The 24131-nt window shown below is 37.5% G+C and overlaps 1 protein-coding gene across 4 annotated transcripts; it reads right to left on the reverse strand.

Moving 5' to 3' along the window:
• Positions 1-1706: 1706 nt before the first annotated feature.
• On the reverse strand, positions 1707-21027 carry SERBP1 (SERPINE1 mRNA binding protein 1). Of its 4 annotated transcripts, none has more exons than XM_080932216.1 (8): positions 20611-21027; positions 16842-16992; positions 16143-16283; positions 15942-16013; positions 15218-15292; positions 10576-10753; positions 6941-7114; positions 1707-4971 (listed from the first exon to the last, which is right to left on the reverse strand). In XM_080932216.1, the coding sequence occupies exons 1-8, from the start codon at positions 20921-20923 to the stop codon at positions 4915-4917; spliced, it is 1161 nt and encodes a 386-aa protein (XP_080788342.1). In that variant the 5' UTR covers positions 20924-21027; the 3' UTR covers positions 1707-4914. The 4 variants fall into 4 exon arrangements, with proteins under 4 accessions (XP_080788342.1, XP_080788340.1, XP_080788341.1 ...); XM_080932214.1 differs by having other exon boundaries at positions 15218-15337; XM_080932215.1 differs by having other exon boundaries at positions 15942-16031.
• Between the last annotated feature and the right edge of the window lie 3104 nt (positions 21028-24131).

Consider the following 24131-nt stretch of genomic DNA (forward strand, 5'->3'; position numbering starts at 1 on the left):
GGCTCCTACTTCTAATCCCGGGACTCGTGAGCTAGAGGCTAACCTAGCTTGGTCTACACAACAAGTTCTCAGTCATTAAGCATATTGCAACTTTTTAAAAACTAGCTCTAAAACTGAATATAAGAACAAAACCCCTGTTCATTATTCACTTGAAATTCATATTTAATTATCTTTCACTAATGTGGTACTCTCCAAGATTTCACTTAGAAACAGAAGTTGTAAGTTCTATTCCAACCACAAGAAAATCCACTATTTGGTTTTTTTTTCTAAAATTGTAAAAACTGGTTTCTCTCACCTTGCACAACTCAATTTGATTATATTCTTTTCAATTGTTGTAAATAGTAAAACTTCCATATTTATATTGTCTGCCATTCTTAGAGAAATGACTACTTTAAAAGCACAATAAACCCTAAATTTTAAAAAAGAGAGGCTGATAAAGCTGAATACACTAAGTATCTGTGCTTTCTCCTAACTAGGAAGAACTGGTTAAGATGTTCAAGTTTACTGGCCATTTCTTCTACTTCAGTGAAAACTACCTCCACCTCTTGATTTTTAAAATGAGATGCATTGAAGCTAGGCCTATCACTGTTAATTTAAAAAAAAATCTAGATTCTTTATGAGATGCATGTAGGGTAGGCTTATTACTACTAATAAAATAATTAGTTTTTTTTTTTAATGTAGTGACCAGTTCTCACTTTCTTTTGAAGTCACAGTACTAACTACTGAGACTATGGATTCACCATTCCATCTCGATGCTGACAAAAGGTGGATCAAACTGCCTAGGACTCCCCCATAGCAAAGTTGTCTAACTTTATGTTAGATGCCAGCACCTACGTAAACCCTTCATGAATACATATGGAACACACTTAAAAGGCATATAAAATCAAGTTGGAACTACCAGAAAATATGGAATTCAGGAAAATTACCGGGAAAAACAAGCTACCACCAGACATGGTAATGCCTGTTTATGACCCTCTCAGAAAAAAAAATCAAACTGGAGACTTCCAGTTGCAATACTGACCAATATACTCAGAAAAACTCAAGTTCCACCCAATTTTCTGTCTTTCAAGATGTATTTAATTTCTCCAGTCAGGAAGACGTATGCTTGTTCATGTTTATAGAACTGTTTATAGAATTCATCCCAAAATCACTGAATTACTAAGAGCTCCATTTCTTCGACACAAACTCACACATTAGATCTCTATGGTATAGAAGAACTGTGTATACACTCCAAAAAACAAAGCCAAAGACAGCACAACAAAATTAGCTCTGTTAGTACTCACTGGCTAGAAACATACTTAAAGTCCGTAACACTCTAGTCAAATTAACTTTGACCAGTTTATGTGTATGAAAATAAAATTCACATTAGACATTAGGACTTAATTTTAGAAATGACAACTACCAAAAAGCAGCCAAGAAATGTAGTGTAAACCAATTTAGGCTGCAATATCTTGTTTAAAACTAGCAAACTCGAAAATTGGAATTGTAATTCCAGTTCTAAGTAATCATTGTCCTCTTCTGAACTTTATGGGATAACCTGTATACTCACATGATCAAACACAAAGACAGAAACACATACACTAAAATCTTACAAAAATAAAACCACTACTGTCTCTTCTTTTTTTGGGGGACTATGGACAAGTGCCTACCTGATGGACATCTTAAAGAGATAAAGGCTGCTTAAGAGTAGCATGACTTAATGCATATAGAGGTAAATAAATCTTTATTTTAAAGGAGCTCTTACATTCGGGCCTGTAGACAATCAAGACAGCTAGCAAAACCTACTTCAGCAACCACTTATCCCAAAAAACCCCAACAATTCAAGTTGAGAATGTTTGATGACAGAATGTGTCCAGGACACACAAATCCCTAGCACCTCAAATCAACCTTTAAAAAAAAAACCACAAGTCACCTGACAACTCCTTTTGCTTAGTCAGGTGACACCCTCCGACCTCGCTAGTCAACATACTCATCGAGCCGTACTAGCAATCTGGCTCTGGTCTTTTAGTTAACATGGGATATGACTTTTGTTCAATATTTACATTATAATTTCTCTACAATTACAAAGGTTAGGGGTAGAATATATTTTCTGGACATTTCTTTACTGTGGTTATAGTGAAGAAACTTGCCCAGCATGAGCAAGGCCCTGGATGGATACCCAGCACGAAGGTAGCAGGCTGGGGGAGGCGAAACTGCATGTATCACAGGAATTCTATACCAGTTAGCACAATGTCTGGCAGCTTATCCACAGATATCCCTACAATGTCTTACCTTTAAATCAATAAGTAAGGTTCGTGCAGCTTCACATTTTTAAATTTTAATACCTGGTTTCTTCCACCTGCTAATGCTCTTAAGACATTTTTTTTTTAAATTTCAACACAAAATATTTGCACTTCACTTGCAAACTCAGTGTAACATGTTTCTATTTCATCAGTCTTCTCTAGTAATTATAAAAATAACAATCAGAAGGAATGAGCAATCATCTCTCCCCAAACCCATACCAAAAGTAAACCAAATACATTCACAACTCTGCAAATGACGTATCTTGAACTGAATAAAATGAACTATAGAACCTGCTGGGTACATTTAAGAACACTCATCACGCCCAAATAAAATTCAACTAGTAATGATACCCTCCCTTTAATCAGAGCTGAAAATGTCCTACAATTTTCAACTGATACCATTTATATTTAATAGCATTCAAGCCATTATATCCACTCTTGAAATTACTGCACTAACTTCCCCAACTTCATCATTAAGATAGGTATCCTAGCAAATATAGGACTCAGCAGGTTTATCAAATAAAAACTTCACATGATATCTAAACATTCAAAAATCTTAAAGTAGCATTATCTTAGGATAATGAAAAAGGGAAACCAAGAAACATATAAAACGGGTTCCCAATGGATTGCTTTTATCTTTTAGGAAATGAGCATGAAAATAAATTGTTATTTTCAACAAAGTTTAAGTTTAGCTATCGACATAAAGTGATCCTGAAAGGAAATTCACAGGTATCAGAACTAGTTAACCAACGTCTTCATATTCAAACTACCCTGAAAGTCTGCAATAAGATAAATGCTGCTATGTTTTCTGATTAGTGACTCAAGTGAGTAAAACTTGTGCTTCTAAGAGCAGGTGAGTTCTAAATGTTGCTGAATATCTGTAAAGATGTTACTATTAAAGAATTAAGATACTTTAAGCATACTAAACTTAAGGGCATACAATACAATCTCAAGGGGGCCAACAAGTCTACATGGACTAATCCTTGCCTCTGAAAAGCAGGGTCTGAACATGTGAAGCCTCAAGCAGCACTGGTAAAGAACATGTGCAGCCTGGGTCACCAGCTCAAGTCTATCCAAAAAAAGAAAAATAAAAGAAAAAGAAACTTTTCAGGCTGTCAAAATTGCTGGCAACAAGATTAATAAATGCAACGAATAAATGTGGTATACAGTAGCTTTTAGATGTGTACAGGAAACTGATCATTTAACTAGCAAAATGATCTCCAGTATTTTTTAATCACAACAGAGGTTTAAGAACTTGACAGCTGACTAGTCTTTAAAGCTTTGAATAAAATTCCTTCCCTATTTAATCAATAAATGTGGATAAAAATACCCTAGAAAACCTGGATTTTTTTAAATCATTCTATATACCTAACTTTTTAATAAGCATTAATGGATAAGCAGTAAGTTTAGTGAATCCATCAATTAATCCATCAATTAATGAAGGAAATGGAAACTGATTACCAACTGAAACACCATCAGCTCAGATCAGGTTATAAGTTCATAAATAAACGTCTTCAATTTTATGGATGGTGTTGCTGTTCAAATTAAAGCTGGCTTTGAAATACTAAAAGTTAAGACACTTTCCATCTCAGCACTTACCAATGAGTGCCCCTCTGTTTTTATAAAACCAAATAAAGATTGTTGATTATGAATCAACATTTTGATTTCAGGGACTTTTACACACAGATACCAAATGGCTGCCCACTTATTTTATACAAGTTTAACTATTAGGCATTAACTAACTTTAACTTACTCTGCCCACCTTGTTTAAGGAAAGATAAAACCCACACCCACAAAACTATTTCACTGAACACAGGCTGTATCTATCAACAGTTAAGTAGCTTACAAGTTCCAAAAGCAGTGTTTAGTTTTACTTTTAAAATGAAGAAGCCATACATTTTAAAAGTAAATATAGGTGATTCAGATATAATTTAAACCTAATAAACCATGCATGAGCCAAATGTTAATAAACCAATGTGTTTGAATCTGTTCAAGTACTGACATTTCTGTATAAAGATTTAGTATATCAGCTATCATAAGATGTGAAAAGAAAATTTTCAACTCCCAAATGAAAATATATAGTTAAAATACATAGTGGTTAGTATTCCACACAGCATAAAATCTTATAAGTCAGAAGTTTACATGTCCCAGCTGACCATGTGTGAAAATGCAAAGCAGGTATTAAAACCAGTATTATATCCAATATTTAAAACCAGCTTGTAATTGAAGGAACATCTAAATCCTTAATTAAAAAACACAAATGAAGTGAAAGCTTTAAACTGGTACACTGTTCACACCTATATTTCAAGTTTGGAAATGCATATTTGCAAGCAGCAATACAAAAGTATTCATGAAGAATGCATAATCTCTGAAAATTATGAAAACATCCCTGCTACCAATACATTTCTAAATACAAAACTGACTAACATATTTGTTACTTCTGTGTAGCTAGAGAAGTTCGTTTTCAAAACAGATAAAATTCAGTCTTTAGGTGTGAATGGTATGAATGACAGTCTTTTTTTTTTTTTTTTTTTTTTTTTTTTTAATTCTTAGTTGTTTGGGATCCTTAAGCATGCAAAAGCTTTGAACAGGAGGGTCCACAAAGGAACCAGTGTGGTATTGTGGCATCCAGTTAGGCCAGAGCTGGGAATGCCTCTGGGTCATCTACATCAGGAGCAGAAGCACTTGACTGGGGAGGAAAACAAACAAGAACAAAAAATTAGACACAATTTTCAAATGGTGAAAATAGCCTGTTAAGTGTCTGTACTTAGTGTAGACACTGAATTCTTTAAAAAAAAAAAAAAAATTGTGTTAAGACACTACCCAAAGTAGACCAAAGCTTCTACTTTAAAAGCAAAATTATAAACCAGAATAAAACATGAGTTTCTTTCTGCAATGAAATACTGTAATTTTTCTGAAGTGCTATGGATCATACGCAGTGTTTGTACATGCTAGGTTACATGTTCTACCAGAGTTAGATTTCCTTCCTTCCAACCCCTACTTCTAGCCCAGGCCACTCTCACATTCATGATCTGGGCCCATCTCCAAGTACTGGAATTAATGGTTCTGTGCTATCACACCAAGCATACTTATGATTTCATATAATTCCCATGCAACACATGAGTTCTCACTTTGGTGCTAACTGTATGTGTTTCATATTTTGCAACATGATAGTATTATCAATATAAAAGCAGGTTTAACAATTAGTGGGCAATTATTTAAATAGCTCATTCAACGCTAGAAAAGAATCCAATTACTTACAGTTTTGGGGGAAAAAAACCAAGTTACTGAAAATCCTCATATATGTAACCTTCCTCTTTAGAAAAGTCAGGAAAAGTGTCACTGATGACAAAACCCACTGCACTGCTACCACACCACTAAATGCAGCCTCCTAAGAAGCAGTTGGGTGGTGGTTCTCAACCTGTGGGTCATAACCCCTTTGTGATTACAACTGTAATGACCTTTTCACTGGGGCTACATATCAGAGATCCACATTACAATTCACAACAATAGCAAACAAAAGCAGTCATGAATTAGCAAGAAAGATAATCTTATTTTTGGAGACTCACAACATAAAAGTATTAAAGGTTTGCAGCATTAGGAAGGTGAAAACCACTGTGGTAAAGCTACTTAAAAAAAAAAGCAAATCAAAACAAAAACTAAGCCAGGTTTGGTGGTGCAGATCTTTAAACCCAGAGCTTGTGTGGCAGAGGTCAGCCTGGTCTACAGAGTGAATTCCAGGACAGACTAGCTGTAAAATGACAGTTTCAGAAACAAAAAAGCCTCCAAAATAAGTAAAATTTCAGGATTCTCTGGTTTATTTCAAATTGGACACTGAGGTTCTTGATACTCGGTCATCAGGCAATTCTGAATTCAAAATCAACCCCTTGGGGATCTTTCAAAATTCTCATTGCAAACTAGTTTTAGAGTGGGCAAAGGGCTAGTCACAAACCTTGGAAGGATGAGGCCTGACTCCAGGTTTGGGGACAGTCTGATAGAGAGCACCCATGAACAAAAATAACATTGAATTCCATTTTTTATTCCTTTTCAAGAAGGCATTTCTCTGTACAGCCCTGGCTATCTAGAACTTATTTTGTAGACCAGGCTGATCTTGAACTTTCAGAGACCTATCTACCAAGTGCTGGGATTAAGAGCATGTGCCGCCACCACCTGGCATCAACCCATTCGTAAGTCATGGCATAGACTAGAGATTCAGGGGAACTTTTGCAATCCTAAATTTTTTCTATACCTGGATTTACTTAGCAGTGAGGATATCCCTAAAGTAAAAATAAGTACCAGAATGCAAAAAGTGTAACACAGCGCCCTGACAGAGAGTAAGAATTCAATAGTATAGTCAACCTATTTGCACCATTACTCTAATCATTTAAGGTGCTTTAAAAAAAAAAAAAATCAAAACCCTAAGGCCAGATGTGGTGGTGCACAGCAGAGGCAAGCAAATAGAGTTCAAGGACATCCTACTCTACATAGTGAAGTTCCAGGCCAGGTAGAGCTCCACAGTAAAACCCTGTCTCAAATGGAGTTTCTTGTGAAGTTAATTCTTTCTTTAGTTCTGTTTATGCTCCTTTCTCCAAAATATCTAGCCAGTATTTCTTACAAGTTTTAACTTACTTAAAACATAAAAGGCATCTTAAAATTACCTTATCAGTCCTGCTGCCACGGTTTGGACGACCACCACGCCCACGTCCACCACGTCCTCCTCTGCCACCACGTCCTGGGCGGCCTAGGTCTCCAAAATTGATCTCCAGTTGAGACGTTATATCATTTGCTGGCTTTCGGAAATGATGGTCCATAACTGAATCTTCAGCATGAGCCTAAAATGTTAAATAAAGGCCCCTGAGTAATTAATATAAAAGCCACAGTGCAAAATTTTTAACCATGCTTTCTTTTTGCCCTAAAAGACAATCATCAATCCTATACTTAGTGTGCATGAATATAACCATTATCTAGCTTAACAAGTAATAAATTCATTTGGAGCTCAGGCAGTAACCTTGAAGAATGAGTTCTCTTTAACAAATGTGATACAGGTCCTTGATTACTGGCATATAATACAAGTGACAAGTTCCCATTCTAGTTCTGAATTTTCAGCAGTATTTATAACATTTAAACAGTTCCTTCATATTGGGATTCCATGAGGAAACATGTAGTTTCTTGTGATTAATCTCAGTTTATTTTTAAATCTATATTTTTTCAAAACCAGGAACTCCTACCCAAGGCTGAATGTACACAACTTTAATTTTCATTGTTTACATACACAATTACATAGATTCAACCTATATACTAAATGTTTTCTGCACCATGTTTAACAAAACCAGGGTTGATCTGTGCAAATATTCTTCAATCCATGTGAAACTTTTTTTCAAGCATTTTAGACAAGAATTACTAATACTCAACTGTTCTGCCATCTAAAATTTCCCTAACTTCAAGTCCAAAAGTTTAAACTTATATTAGAGACTTTTTAAACTATAAGTTAATCTACCAAAGACTTTACTAATAATGTGTTGCAAAATTAAGATCTTTATACATAAGCTACGTGTCTCAGCATAGAAGGAATAAATAAAATATGGCAATTTCAGAATTTTGATTTTTTTTTAAAAAACACAGAAAAGATGGTAATTTGTTTTTGTTTTGTTCTCAGGAGTGACTGTTTTAGATTGAACAAAGCAGCTGCTGCAAACAGTCTATGTGATTTTGACCTTTAAAATTCTGGGTACTTTTCAGAGGATATATAAATGCTAGGACTCCCCAAGAGGCAGTGTGGGTTGATTAGCTGGAGTTTAAAGAAATTAGATATCCTGATTGCAAAAATCAAACTTGTCCCAAGGAACTCAACATCCTTAATTAGAAGAAGTCTAACATTATCCCCCTTTCCAATCTCTGAATATATTCAGGGATCTCTTTCCTTTTCTCTCCAATATAGTGTTAGGAAGATAAAAAGGTAGAAGAAAAAAAAAAAAAAGAACCCGCAAACTTTCCTTAACACTAATCAAAGTTATCTTTTTCTCATTCTTAATACACATAAAATCTATTTTTGAAGGATGTTTACAACTATCCTTTCTAGCTACCTGAAATATCACAGCTGACATTACCTCAAAACACAAATGAACATTTTCTTTACACTAGTTTCTGTATATTGATACCCAAATTAAATTCCATCCCTTAAGTTATGATATGGTTTAATGGCACTAGATCAACAAATATAAATTTTAAGGAAATCTAAAAGTCATGCATATGAAGCTAGAACAGCACCAAATAAATAAAATTCATTTTTACAGCTTGTGAGTTTAAATGTTTGGTATTTCAAACAATTGGTGCCTTTCATTAACTTTCTAGAACACAGAAGCACACATTTGAACCTGGATGGGTTTACTACAAACGAATTGATACTCAGAGCACTTTCCTAACTTTGGGTGAGTTCTAGAATGTGATGACACTAAACATATAAGCCTGCTCATATCTCTCTAGGGCACCTAGGATGTCAATCCTGCTCTGATCTCAGATCGGTCAATACAACAATTAAGTTTATATGTTTTATCATTCCCCAAAGCTCATTTCTTCCTTCTCAGGACCTCCTGATTATGTGTCATATAAGTAGCATCAGTGTTAAAATAAATCACATATCTAAACAAGTACTCACATCACAAAGATAAAATAAATGTATTGACCCAAGTGACTTGATAAATAAGAATGTCAGTTTCAATGTTTTAAATTGTGTATATAATTTTTAACATACAGCAGTCGCCAATATTTGCAGAAGATATTAAAATATAGGAGATGCCTGAAACCAGACAGTAACAAACCCTACACTATGCTTTATTCCTATATATGAGCTATATTAGGTTCCCAATGAACAAGTACACACAATGCACATATAGCTGTAAATCAATAATTCACACCTCAGCGAGACAGTATAGGAAAATGAATGCTAAGCCTTCTATACTATGCAGAATGAAATGCAATATAAAATTATTAAGTTCTGCAATTTTCGATTTAGTATTTTGGACCTTAGTTGATTAGAGATTAACTGAAAAAAAGCAGAAGGCAAAACTCACATATAAAAATGCTGTTGTTTTCTGTCAAATTCAGAGTAAAATATTTTAAATTGGGACACACATCTTTACTACATTGATGAATTACCTAATATCACAACTAGCTTTTTCATACACATTTTTAAATGGCAATTTCTACAATTTGGCAATTTTCATGGTTCAGTCAGGATTGCCATCTGTATCACTCTACTCATACAATGTAACAGATTATCTGCAAAAACTCTGGTAAGAAAAATTTATCCTAATGAAACAAGATGTACTTTTTAATACTTGACATTTCAAACAATTTCCATTTATATCTTTATGGAGTAAATCTTAAAAATCATACCTTCTCTAAAACTAACTCTACTTAGCTTCAATTCTATTTAACAAGGTTTCTCATATTGGCCTCAGTCATCAGTATGTATAATAAACTAAAATGTAAAGAAATTGAGTGCCAGGGGCTATTATCATTCAGTGGCAGAAAATATAATCCTCAATATCAAAAACATTCGATCCCCAGTAAGTGGATAAACAAAATCTCATTGAATCTTGTGCGTTATAGGCTTAACATTTAACTTTTCACCTTTGCATGAGTCTGAATTTCTGATACAGCCCAATTTATGACATGAATAAACTCACGTATCAAAAAGACCAGCAAAAACAGAAAAATAATTTGTAAGAAATGTACTTGGCCAGATTCATATTTACATAAGCCTTAGCCATCAACATGACTTTCTCAAAAATTTACATTAGTTCTCTTGTTTATTAGATAAGAAAAAATATCAACATTTAATATTTTTCTTTCTGAGCAAGTTCCTATATCAAATAAGACTACATGCTTAAGAACTGGAAAGGTGGCTCAGAAGTTAAGAGCACTGAGTGCTCTTCCAGAGGTTCCCAGTCAATTCCCTGCAACCATCTGTAATGGGATATGATGCCCTCTTCTGGTGTGTCTGAAGTCAGCTACAGTGTACTCATGTAAATCAAACAAATGAATCTTTTTTAAAAAAGCTTTAATGTTATTATCCACATTGGCCAGGCAGTGGAGTCCTTTAGTCCTAGCACTGCTGGTAAATCTGAAGGTCAAAGCCAGATTGGTCTACAAAGCAAGTTCCAAATCAGTCACAGGAAGAATTCCCTACCTCAAAAAAACCTCAAAAAAAAAAAGTTATCCATATGAAAATTAAAAGCAAAAAAAAAAAAAAATGTAATTCAAGTCACATCTGAACAAATATAAACAATACCTCTTCACTTTTTGATTTATGCAGAACAAATCCCTTTTTCCATTGTCCATCAGCACCTTCATTTGGTTTTCGGATATTAAATTCTACTTTTGCTCGGTCTTTATTTTGAATAGCTTTCCATTCATCCAAAGTCATCTCTTTTGGACCCTCTTCCTTAACCTCTTCAACTTCGTTCTCCCTGTGAAAAAAAAGATTTAAATGTTACACCTGATGGCAGATACTAAACTGTAGAAAACTGGTTAAGAGCACTCACTAACTTGGTACACATGACAGCTCACTAGTCCCTGTAGCTCCAGCTCCAGATGTAAAGCCCTCTTCTGAACTCCACAAACAGACAAGCAAATGGTACACATACACAGGTGTAGGCAAAACACCCATATACACAAGCCAAAATCTTAAAGAGTGTATTTCAAATTGCAATAACTATTTTTAGTAATCTGATAGAAAGTATCAAAAGTAGAATCACAGCTTTCTATATAACCCAGTAACCATGACCGACATGCAGCATTTACTGTGTATACAAATTAACATGCCTTCTTAAATATTTACCCTAAACTGCCCTTAACCCATTAATACACATTTCTTTGAAACTGTATTTAAACTTGTACCATCTTGTATAAATAATTTCATGTTCTATCTTCTACTAAAACAGTACAGGTGTTTTTATGTGCATGTGCACACATAAAGGCATGCCAAAGATTAATGTTGGTGTTTTCTTTGACCTCTAGAAAAATCTCCCAATCCTCACTAAGAGGGGTACAGATGTGCACCCATGCCTGAGTTTATGTGGGTACTACAGAAAGGTCTTGAAGCTCAAGCAGCAGGTGCTTTAGTGACTAAGCCAACACTACTCCATCCATTTTATTTCCTAAAGGAGACCATTATATTTAATGCTCTCCTACTTCATAGCACTCAAACGAAGTATAAAAACCCAATTTTCTACAAATCTGAAATTCTACATAAATCTCAACTCCATCCAACCTCTAACACATGAACAGGAGGCTCGGGTTTCACTAAGTAATGGGACTGTCCACAAAAACTGGTTTTTAGTATTTATACTGAAATAGTTATTTCTCAACTAAAGTAGTTAAAACCTAGAAATTACATTGTCTGTTCCCCTTTTTACATAAAGCTCAGGCCTAGGCATCCAATATCTTAGTCTAAGTCCAAATGTCACCAAACAAATCATTTGCTATTTTTGGGAGCTCTGCTTCCTTCCAAAGATAGCAAGTGATTTAGTTTAGCAACATTGCTAAAATATCTTTATGCAGTTCTTTATATCTGGACAGATTCTATCTTATAACTTCCTGAAGTAAATTTACATTCAATCTTGACAGGACGTTGAATAAAGTTTATCAGACTATTTTCCAAACAGAATTATAGCCCTGGAACTGTCCTAATTTACCAAATTGACAGTAATGCCTTCAAAAACTATTACAAGTTTTGCTTCTTAAATTTATCTTTCAAATATTCTTACATTTGGTTTCAACCTACTTTACTAAGAGTAGATTAACATAATGACCATCATCTTCATTAGAAGTAATTACCCCAACTACTCCTAGGCCCTGACCAGAGAAATCCTTTCTAATATTCCATGAATATATAATTTTCTCCTGAGAAACATTCTTGGAGAATCAATCGAAAGTGCCTCTAATTTGTTTAATAAAGAAAAAGGATATGCTTAGTACTGTGGGGTACCATTAATCCCCATTCCGCTTACTCCTCCAAAGTAACACATTTCATGTAAGTTTTTGTTATATTTTTCAAAACAGGGTTTCTGTGTAGCACTGGCTGTCCTGAACTCTCTCTCACCTCAAACCCAAGAGATCTACCTGCCTCTGCCTTCCAAGTGTACCACCAACCAACATAATAAAAACTCTCAAAGACAATTATTTCCATTTACTTCTGTATATTCCAGTGATATTCCTTAAGCCAACAATCTCACAAAATACAACACTTCTCTCTTAATTAAGAGTTGCTCACCAAAATAGCACTTCATATTTCTATTTCTTTTTCTCATGTAGCTCCAGAGGGTCTCAACCTTGCTATCTAGCCCAGGCTGGCCTTGGATTCCTGACCATCATGCACCCCTCCGAAGTGCTATGACTGTGGGCTTGTGTCATGCCTAGCCATCAAAGCTTAGAAACAACACTGCTTTCTGATCGATCCAATGTGGCCTAAGAATTGCTGTTCTGTATCAAATGACATAGACCCAACACAGTTCCAAGTAACAAAATAGAAAACCTCAAAATGAATCTGTCCATTTACAGTGAATTGATTTTTTTTACATAAGATTCCAATATACACACTGAAAAATGACAATCTCTTCAATAAATGATACTAGGAAACATAGGCTCTCTCCTGTGCTCTATGCAAAAATCACTCAACAGTTACAAATTTGAAATAAATGGACTGAAATGGAGAGTGGTGACACATGCCTTTAATCTCAGCTCTAGAAACAGGCAAGCAGATCTTGTAAACTGAAGCCAGCCTAAGCTACATATTGAGTTCTAAGCCAGCCATTTCAAAATAATGAGACCCTCTATCAAAAAACCAAACAGGACTTGAGAAATGATTCAGCAGTTAAGAGCCATTTTCTCCTGAGAACCCAGATTTAAACATTAAATGACCTCTTCTGGGTACTGCATGCATGTCTTGTATATACAAACATCCACATAAAGCATCTGTACATTGGTCTGGCCAATGACCCCAAAGGCAAAAAAACAAATGCAATGGAAATCTAACCAATGGAATTACATCAAACTAAAAAACAATGTGCACATATAGAAGAAAATACATCACAACCTATTTACCAACAAGTGACTAATATAATGTAAGAAATTCAAATAGCTCAACAAACGGGGGGGGGGTGAGTAAATGAGGGAGCTAGCCTTGTCTACAAAATGAGTTCTAGGGCAGCCAGAGCTGTTACACAGAAAAAAAACCCTGTTCCAAAAGGGGGGATGGCGGGGAATCTGCATCTTTTTTCAAAAAAAAAAAAAGATATACAAATAGCCATCAAGTATATGAAAAAAGGCTCAACATCAGTAATTATCAGTGTGGGGAGGGAGTAGGGCTGGGGATGTCCCACAGATGGCAGTGTATACACCTAGGTCAGATGAGATCCTAAGAGTCCTGGTAATTCGGACTAGACATTACTGGCACACCTGGAATCCCTGCACTTGAGAAGGATCATACACAAGCAAATAATACTTCATTACACAGTTCAAGGGAAGTCAGAGCTACAGGACAAACTGCAGTATAATTTCATTCTATTTATAATTGACTATTAACAGAGAAATAAAGGCTGATTCATTTATTAAATAAGTGAGGTTCAGAGAAAATACCCTCAAACCGTATCAGAAATGTACATCCATACACCACAATGGAAGCCAAAGACTCTCAAAAGAATATAAACCTAGAAACAGACCTGACAACATCACCATTTAAAATATATTATGTTGAACTTAACTTTTCCTGGGGAGACATAAACAAACATGTACTTACTCCAGATCAAGTACACACAAAAGAAAATTATTCTAGCTGCCTGGTAAACCAATTAAGTTTCATTAGTTGTTTATAGGAGTATGGGTAAAGGTTTATTTACAGTAATACAAGAAACTTATGAGAAGTAACACCAAGAGCTTTCTGCCCACACTTCAGCAATCATTAATGGCTACAAACATTCAGAAGGTAGGAGTCATTACAGCACCTGAGCAAGCTCCACTAGAACCAATGTTTAGCAGCAGCTACTCTAATTTCAAGGCACCAATGCTCATGTCATAACCTAGTAGATTGAGTTCCACAACATATCCAAAGAAAATAAAATCAGCGTGCCAAAATTATACCCATATCCTGTTGTTTACTGTAGCACTAGAATAGTCCAGGGAACACAACACCCTCTTCTGGCCTCTGTAGATACTACATGAATTCAGTGCACTTAACACACATGCAGGCAAATACTCATACACATGAAATTTTAAAAGAATGCTAATGAGCTATAACATTCTCACTGCTTTTCATAGTTTCAAATAATTTGCTGCTTAAAATTCACATTAATAGAAAAACTTAAATTGGACCTAATTTACCAATTCTTTTCAAGTTGTCTAGTCTTAGGATGTATTAACTGAAAATGTTCAGAATAGTTTGAACTATGAGATTACCATGACTAAACACTACAACAAATACCTCTCATACCAAAATGTGGTCCAGTTTTTAACAGTCCTGCGTATTGGGAGTAGAGGAGCTACCACTAAATCCTATCACTAAGTTCAAATACAACGTACTTTGTCCCTTTTCCCTTATCCATGAGTAGCAGTGCATTTTTTTTAATGATTAGCTCTAAAGGGCTTCACTTAAAACCCATTTGTTCCCTAACCTTCCTAAGGCGTACGAAAACAGTACAAAAAGTACAACTATCAAGCCAGTATGGCAGTTACACTTCTACATCCCCAGCACTTGGAAAGTGAGACAGGAGAAGCCTCAATGCCAGACCACCTGATCTACACAAGACAAGGTTTCAATCAAGAAAGCCTCTCCTTGTGCTAGTAAGATCAAGTAACTGCATTAAATTAGTTACCTTTCAGTAAAAACTCAGACAGTTCCATGTTGGAGTATTACCTCCTCACACAAAACCACTTACTTATTTTCAGTGTCTGCCACTGGGTGCTCTTCACCTTCAGGTGTTTCCTCAGTCACATTTGATTGATCCAAATCACTGCAATTATAAGATATTTGTTTCTGAATGTATTTGGGTGACTCTCTAAGGAAAGAAAGAAGAAAGGCATCTAGGTCCATTTACATGTAGCCAAAATTCCATCATAACAAAGTAAACTTTTACATTTTATATATTTACTGTTTTTATTTTATTTCTACTAGTTTTACTCTCCAGTAAACCTCCATGAGAAAACAAATTATTAAATTAGCTCACTTTTAGAATAAGGCTTTCTACATCAGACACAGCAATAGAGCGCTGTAATTACTAAGCAAGCTCAAGGCTAGCCTCAACTACAGCAAACCCATCTCAAAAAACCCAAAAGGAAAAACCAAGAGGGGAAAAGGGCTCATCAATTTTTGTATGAACAAGACTATACAGCAGCTACAATTAGAACTATTAGTCATAATATTCCCAGCATCCTCATCACAGGACTTTCTGAACTATATACACATCCATTATCAAAATAAACTTAATATACATAAGTATAAAAAGGCATTTATTTAATATAAACATCTTATAAGACACTTTAAGACAAAACATCTTTCCTTGCTTCAGAAACAAAATCTAAGTTAGAGATAATCCACTAATAAGCTAGCAGTTTCGTTTTCATTAAAAATATGTAACTTTAATAAAAAATCAGAATACCAACGTTAATTCATCTTTGACAGTTCCCCAGTTGTGAGATCCGCTACCTCCGCGTTTGTCCTCATGCTTCAGGCCACTGTAATGTGAAAAAGAACTAACAAAACTGAGTTAACATTATACTCTTTAGTTCTAGAAATTCAAATTTTGTTTTTGTTAAATAAGCACATTAAAATCTCATACATACAACAATCAATATAAGACTTACGATCTATCACTTCCACTATGCCTATCAAATTCACGCTTGCCACGAGAATCAAATCCATCACCTCGGCCCATTCCACGTCCACGGCCTCCTCGACCCCTTCCAAGACCACCTCGGCCTCGGATAGGCCGTTCGATAATCGGTCTACAAAGCAAATTAAAAAATTATGTATCTTTATGTTTCCAGAATCTGGAAAAATCCATTCTAAGCTCAAAAATATAGCATATGCTTACTGGCTCATAACCCAACAACTAAATATATGGTTGGTGTAGAAGATTCCAAGGTTATTTCTACTCACAGATGGGAAAATTAGAAACTGCTTTGCTATTCTTTAAAGCATTGCTGCTAGAACACATTTACTTATTGAATCGCTGCATGTCATACTGCTATTTACCTACCTATATACAAAAAATTACAATCACCACACGGAGTTTGCGTGTGACATGAAGGAGATACCACTGTCCTTTCTTTTAAACTCAGTATCTGGACAGAGCAAGGAAAAACTGGATGCTGACTTAATTAAAATATTACTATTAAGAAATCTAACTTAAACATGTTATCCGAAATGCAAATAACATTTTACATTTCCCTAAAATACAAAGTAATCACTCCAACTACTCTGGCAAGTATGCCCAACTCATAGCTTTACATTAAGATCTAACTATAAGGCAATAAAGCAAGAAAACCTTATTTAATGCTTACCTATCAACTGAAAATTCACCTCCTTCACCTTTTTCTTCAAGTGGCTTTTCAAATCTTCTTTCACGAGGTGGTCGCCTTTCTGGTCTCCTATCAATTATTTTCCCATCACCCTGAAGTTGTTGATCGGGTCTTCTTCCAACTCGCCTTATTCCTTATGACAAATAAACAGCATAAGCAAATCACTTTCACAATACAAAAAGTTTAGGCTGGACTACTAAAGCTGATGGGCATCATAGATGTACATTTAACAAAGCAGAACATTCTTATCCACCAGTGACTATTTCAAACTTCATCCACAAGTGCTCTATAACTGACACAGAAATCATTGGGAACCATCACTCCTTTACTTACCAAGTCAGTCTCTTACTACAAAATTTTAAACTTACAGATAGTTCAATCAAGGGATATATTTTGGCTTTTAAGATATCATTTAAGACTAATACCAGTAGCCATTGATAAATAGCCAAGCACTGGATATTCAATAAATATCAGAAGATTTTTATCAGAAGAATGAAATTCATCCTATTATTCCATGTAATCTGAACAGGGAGGCAATAGAGAACTCTTGATTCTATAAAATTGTAATTCTGAAAGGAAAACAAAAAGCACTTATGGGTTCTAGAAACAAATTTAAGACAGTTCTTTGAACTAGGCAGTCCCTATAATACCAATACTAGACTGAGCAAGACAGGTTTACAAACTTAAGGCCAATATGGATTACAAAGAAACCATGTCCCAACTCCATCCCAAAAAGGCAGAACTATTAAACAAGGGGGAAAGGAAAAAAAAAAAAAAAAAAAAAACCCACCTTCCTCAGACCAACTACATGCTAAGGAGGCTGCATCGGTATCATTTAGGCTGTTAATAAGTACCATACACAGCCCTGAGTTCAGTCACAGAACCCACTCTTCAAAAAAAAAAAAAAAAAAAAAAAATTAAAACTTATGACACTAAGTGATAGTTAAAGCACTAATTTTCCTGCATTTATTTTTTTTTTTTGATAACAGGAAACTCACCAAGAAGAACCAATATAAATTGAATTATTGGTAGTCTTATGGACAACTTGTTAAACACATGCCTAACAGTTCAGATATGCTCTAATAGGTGGACAGTCCAAAAAATGCTATCAGCTGAGAAACTGTTTATATAAAATCTTAAATAATGTAACTAATTCTAAAGAAAAAAAATGGAACACCATCAGGATATTTTCAGTTATCTTTAACTACATACAATAAAGGTGCAATTCCTTACTATTTAAAGCTCACCCTCTGTAAATTCTCAAGGCAAGACTCAAAAGTAGCCCTTCTATCAATGCATTTGCATAAATTTCATCAGAGGTATTGGGGTGGAGCTATAATAGAACCAGCTCAGTCCTAGTAATGATAACCAAGCTAAACACACCCAAGGAACAATGCTGTGCTTCCCCACCCAATATTCAGTATGAGGCCTATATAATCAGAAAAAAACTTACTAAACTCATCAAGAGGTTGGGAGTGTAGCTAAGTCAGAGCTACCTTTGCTTGGTTTGCAAAATGCTGGGTTCTGCCACTATCATCTCAGAATATAAATTCATCTACTGGAAAATGATACTTTTAAAAAAGCATGCAAGGTTCTTTTACTGTACTTACCAGATACTTGAGTTCTTAACTGCATTAATAGTTTTTTTTCCTTGCTAAAAAAAACTTGGTCTATACTTAATGACATTTTGCCAATTTTCAAGTTCTTCAAATAGACAAAAGCTAAAGTTTATGTAAGAACAACATTACATGCCAGCATTGTTATGGAGACATAAAACATACCTTAAGTTAAACAACTTTTTCCATTCTTAGAGGTAGGTACTTTGTTTACAAGTCTACCAACCACCACCCAATACACCAACACTGACTAGACCCCAATACACCAACACTGACTAGCATTTTTATTCGAAATTCCTCTTATGTATATATAACCTTGTTTAAAAGCAACTCTGGTTTAAGAGTGATCTAAGGGTTTGGAATTCAGAATGCAAAATTTTCCCCAGCGTGGACAAGGTTCTGAGTTCAATACCCAGCACAACACATGAAAGACTTGGCGATAACCCAAGAAAAAATGTTGACTACTAATGTGAAAAGGTTTTCTGAAGGAAATAAGTAAATGAAAAACTTAATCCTGCCTACGAGTAAAAATGTCCTACATTGATGCCTTACAATGCTAGTTTACAGGCAAGAGCATAAATTGGCTTCGTGGTGAAAACTGAATAATTTAAAATCGTGCTTCATGCTTTAAACATTTTTATTGGGTTCATCTACCTGAAGTGTTTTATTTACTCAACTTATTCATGTATGTTTGTGAATTAGTAGTTATCAGGAAGTAAATTTTAGCAGTTTAAAATACACTAACCAGGCTTGGAGAGTTCAAATCCCAGCAACCACATGATGGCTCACAACCATCTGTAATGAGATTTTCTGATGAGTCGGAAAACAGCTACGGTGTACATAAATAAATAAATAAATAAATAAATCTTTAAAAGATATACTAAGCAGTGTCCCTAACACAGGAATTAAATGTATTATTCAACTATGTAATGTAAAAAAGTTAAAGCTTACTCAGCTCAGTACTTCTGCCCAAGTGATGTTTTCTAACACTCCAGACTAAACTTCCAAATCTATTATTAACAGGAAAATTCTTTCCTTTTTATAAATCTACTAGTTAGTTACTGGACGTTTTACTCTAAACCTTTACTAAAAAGGCACCAACCCCCCCCCCCCCAAAAAGCCTAAAACCTAACACAAGCTAATGAGAAACAATTCCTTTCAGGAGCACGTGGCAGCAAGAGGCACTTTAACATAATAGCAATGTTTAAGATTCACAGGTTATTCTATACTTACTCCCTATTGATTTTCCACTTTCCTGGCCCAATTGCTTTTTCCTTTTCACCCAAAATAAACCAGTGGTGGAGAAGAATGCTAAAATCAAAACAGCTATGAAACTTCTAGTGCCCTGAAAGAAACTATGAACAGCCAATGAAGACCCGACCACGCTTTACGCACGTGCGGAGGAAAAGCTGCAGACTGAGCTTTGCTACCGGGACGTGACAGGCTGGGGCACTCTTTTCGCCCACGAGGCCCAGAGCAGGCAAGGCCCTATGACCTGGGGGACTCCAGGGAGTTGGAAGAAGGGATCGAGACTTGAGATCAGTCCTGCTAATGCCCAGACTGTACTCAGAACTCACTCTAAAATGAGTGGGGCCATATTCCTCTCCGCTCCAACACTTTAATTCACGCCAGCAAGTTACAGTTAAGCCCTAACACAGGAGCGCGCAAGGGCACAAGACGCACACGTGGGACACAAGCAGCAACTCCCTCCACTCTCAACGGTGCCCCAAACACAGACGCAGCCCAAGTGGAAACTCCCGAGCCCAGGCCTTCCCTTGAGGGTCCGCGCCATTGCGGGACAAGATGGCAGGGCAGGCAGCGGCAGGCAGAGGCAGCCAGGAGCTCGCCGGGCAGGAAGGAAGCAGTGCCCGCGCTGCTCCCGGGCGCGTTGAGCCAGGAGGCAAGCGCCCGGCAGGAATCGGCGGGAACGCCCGGGCCGCCCTTCTCCGAGCACGCTCAGTCCGCCCGAGGCGGGAAGGCTCCCGCCGAGCCTGCGAGCAGCTTGGACCTGAGACCAGCCACGCTCCCGGCACCGAGAAGGGCTCCGCGGCCCCTCGAGCTGCACGAGCGAGCGGTGGCGCACGCCCCCGTCCTGCCCGCCAGCCCGGGTTCCCCACCGCCTCGCCCGGCTTTACCTTCTTTCTTAAGCGCCACCGGCGGCTGCGTCTCCTCCTTTTTGTCAACCACGCCGACGCTGGGGGGCAGCGGGTTCTTGCGGTCTTTCTGGGACTCTTTACGCAACTGTTTGCCTGCCGCGTTGGAGTTGGTCTGGGCCGCGGCCTGAGCTGCGCTCTTGGCCCCAGGGCCCCCAACGCCGCCCCCGCCGGCTTCTTTTTTCTTGTTCTCTGCTGCCTTCAGTACCTCGAAAGGGTCCGATTCGTCGTCAAATAGCTGGTCGAATCGGTTGGTGACCACGCAGCCGAAGCCTTCCTGTAGGTGCCCAGGCATGATGGTGGCTCGGCGGCGCGTTCCTCCACGGATTGCAGCGGACCGCGCCGAGCCAAAAGCGCCTGCTTCAGCTCTTCCCACAAGATGGCCGGGCCGAGAGAGGGGGGCCGCCTTCTCTTCCGGCGCCAGGCACACATCCGGGAGCGGCCTACGCCGCACAGCACCATGGGGCTTGTAGGCCACAGCGGACTATCCTACGGTGTCTGTCTACTCCTGAACCACAACTCCCAGCGTGCACTGCGCAGCAACTCTTCGCGCGCGCCTGAGAGGCGGGATCTCATGGAAAGAGTGCAGCGTGCTCGCTGAAGGTGGAGAAGCGAGTACGGGGCGGAGTTCTGCCACCTGCTCTTGTCACCACTAAACTCTCGGTCTTTAGATACCTCTGAAAACAGAGAAACGTGAGGGCGTCTTCTCCTCGCGAAAGTGTTCCCTGTCTTTGGTTTCACTCACTCCTTTACCAGCCGAGGACTTTCTCCACCTTTCTGGGAGGGTCAAGGTGACTCCCAGACCTAGTAACTGGAGGCTCAAAAACTTCCGGGGGGTGCGGGGGGAGGGTTGCCACTCTAGCCTCCAGTAGGTTGCGACCACAGGGCTGGACATCCCTGACTGTTGGGTTTCTAGCGATGTCCTCCACCCTTCGTAACAAATCAGGACAATTCGGTTTAATGTGGAACGGGATTCCAGGGTTGCCCTTACCGATCGTGAATCTGCGTGGCAGACCGAATCCAAAAGAGAAGTTGAACTATCTGGGTTGCGCGCCTTTTCCGGTCATTGCCACCATGCTTTAAGGGCTGTTAAGCCCTGAATGCAGTACTGGACTGCCTGGCAATCCTCTAAAACAGTGTTTCTGGAAATGCTTTCTAGAATCAACGCGATTAATTGATCTGTCGGTATCTGGCCAGCCAAAGCTTAAGAGTTAGTAAAATATTAAAGTGTTAAGTAAAATGTGCCCTAGTGCCAGAGGTGTTGGCACATGTCTTTAGTCTGAGCACTTAGGAGGCAGAGGCAGGCGAATCTCTGAGTTCGAGGCTAACCAGGTGTACATAGCAAGTTCCAGGACAGCAGGGATTACATAAGAAAAAACCCTGTCTCAAGCCCCCCAAAATGTGCTCAAGAGAAAATTTTTCATAGTACATTGAATATTATGTGTGAAGGAAGGAAACTTAATGTAGTTGTGCATGCTAATATTGTCATTAGCTGGGAGCCTTAAATCTCATTAAGACAGCCCAGTGCCAATACACATTACAGTTTTCAATCTTTTCCATTGACACTGGATGTAATAGAAAACGTATAGGAAGTAGCAGGTGCTAGGGATGTTTCATTGTCAATGGATTTAAATAAATAGCCATCCCCTTTTCACAGTGATGAAATCCTGTCAGAAGTGATAAGACTTACCAAGGTCACACTTACGTGGTGAAGTGCCAGGTGGTAATCTAGCTGCACTATGAGACTGTTGACACCAATTCTGTAAACGAATCTCGGTCCTGATAGAAGTTAAGTGTTGAAATTGCAATAACTAATCAGGCTTAAACAACATGGTTAGAGATAACGATTTCTGAGCAGATTTAAGTCAATGCCTTGAGAAAACTAGAAATGGAGTTATATTGCAGGCATTAGCAGCACGCCTCTTGCTTTTATGTTCTGACCTCCTTAATGCCAAAATCACTTATTTCTGCATTGCTTCATTTCCCTCACATCCACACTTTCACACTCCCTGTGAGACAGCCTGTGTCTCTTACCCAGTGCCCAACCAGCAGCTCTTACCCATACTCTTTCTACTCTTTGAAAATAGTTCAAAAACACTGTGCAAAATTACACTTAACCAAGCCCGTGCTCTTCACCAAGTAGAGTAACTACCTTTTTTTGACCACTATCACAATAACCTATTAAGAGCTAAGACAATATTTTACTATATGCCTAATGCATTTTACACATGAGATCTCATTTAATCCTCACTGGCTCTGGGACTAAGTCTTGTTTTAAAATAAACTGACCATTGGGGATGTCTCTCAGTGGTAGCACATGTGAGGTACATTGTTCAGTCCCCAAAGGAAGGGTGGAGGAGGAGAAAAGTGAAGAAAATAGAGGACAATGAGGTAAAGTGACTCTCCCATTCCTTAGTTCAGGAGATGGAGAGGGCCTCTGCTAGTCATTTTTTATTGACAGATCATTAATTTCCTCAAACAGATCTTTGCATGTGCCAAGCTTGTTTGTCCTAAGAATATAGGTTATACAGAGAATTGGCTACGTAGATATGTATAAGACTAACAAACTTTTTCTCAGAAATTTACCTATTGTGTAAATGTTAGGAATAAACAGTTGAGAGAACAGTGAGAATCTTTAAGGAACTTATAACTCTAGATTTTTGGTTAATGCAGAAAAAGTTTAAAGCCCATTTTTAAAGTATACAAATAAAAGCAAGACTGGTAAATCTTTACATCTTAAAATCTACTATTGAGTTGTTTTTATTATTCAACTATTAACACTAACTTTGCCTTTATCCTAATAAATTAAAGTGGTCTTTAGAACAAGTACATAGGTCAGTGATAGACCATTTGTTTAACATATAGAAGATGCTGTGTTTGACTCCAACACCACACATGCATGAAGTATACACACATGTAAACCTTAAAATATAAAATTCCAGGGCTAGTAAGATTGCTCAGAAGATAAAAGGGGCCATCAAGCCTGACACTTTGGATCTGTCTCCTGGATCGACAGGATGAAAGGCAAAAAGGGACTCCTACAGTTGTTCTCTGATCTCACACTCAGCTGGGACACTCATGCTGTGACACTCAGACACACACACACATAAGTAACAGATGAAAGTGTTTTTTTTTTAAATGTCTAAAGAATGTCTGCTACTCTCAGTAAGAACATTATAGGATAATTCTCACAGTACGAGCAAAGAAGACTCTCCAACACGCTTACTCAAATCCAGGCTCCACGGCATGATGTGACCCACAGTACTTCCTCTTAAATCTACCCATGCACCGTCACAGTTTCTGTATAGCAAAGCAAGCGTCTCTCACTCGACTAAATATACAGTGCATGTGTCTGATACTGGCCTGATAGGAAAACTCAAAGGCACTTGCTGTTTTGACGCTAGTACTCAGTTGTCAGCCACGTTGTTTTCAGCCATTTCTTCGAGCGTACATGTGGGCATGCGCCTGCACGCACGCACACGTGGAGACGGGTGGATGCTGGC

The sequence above is a fragment of the Micromys minutus genome (assembly GCF_963924665.1).
Source record: "Micromys minutus genome assembly, chromosome: 18".
NCBI classification, from domain to species: domain Eukaryota; kingdom Metazoa; phylum Chordata; class Mammalia; order Rodentia; family Muridae; genus Micromys; species Micromys minutus.

What these genes read in the sequence shown, in the direction of transcription:
- SERBP1 (XM_080932213.1), bottom strand. Translation starts at nt 20,923, where the DNA reads ATGCCTGGGCACCTACAGGAAGGCTTCGGCTGCGTGGTCACCAACCGA. An exon ending in GTGGCAGACACTGAAAATAA is followed by an intron (nt 10,754 to 15,217) that starts GTAAGTGGTTTT and finishes TTTTTTTCACAG; the next exon opens with GGAGAACGAAGTTGAAGAGG. An exon ending in ATAAATCAAAAAGTGAAGAG is followed by an intron (nt 7,115 to 10,575) that starts GTATTGTTTATA and finishes TTAACATTTTAG; the next exon opens with GCTCATGCTGAAGATTCAGT.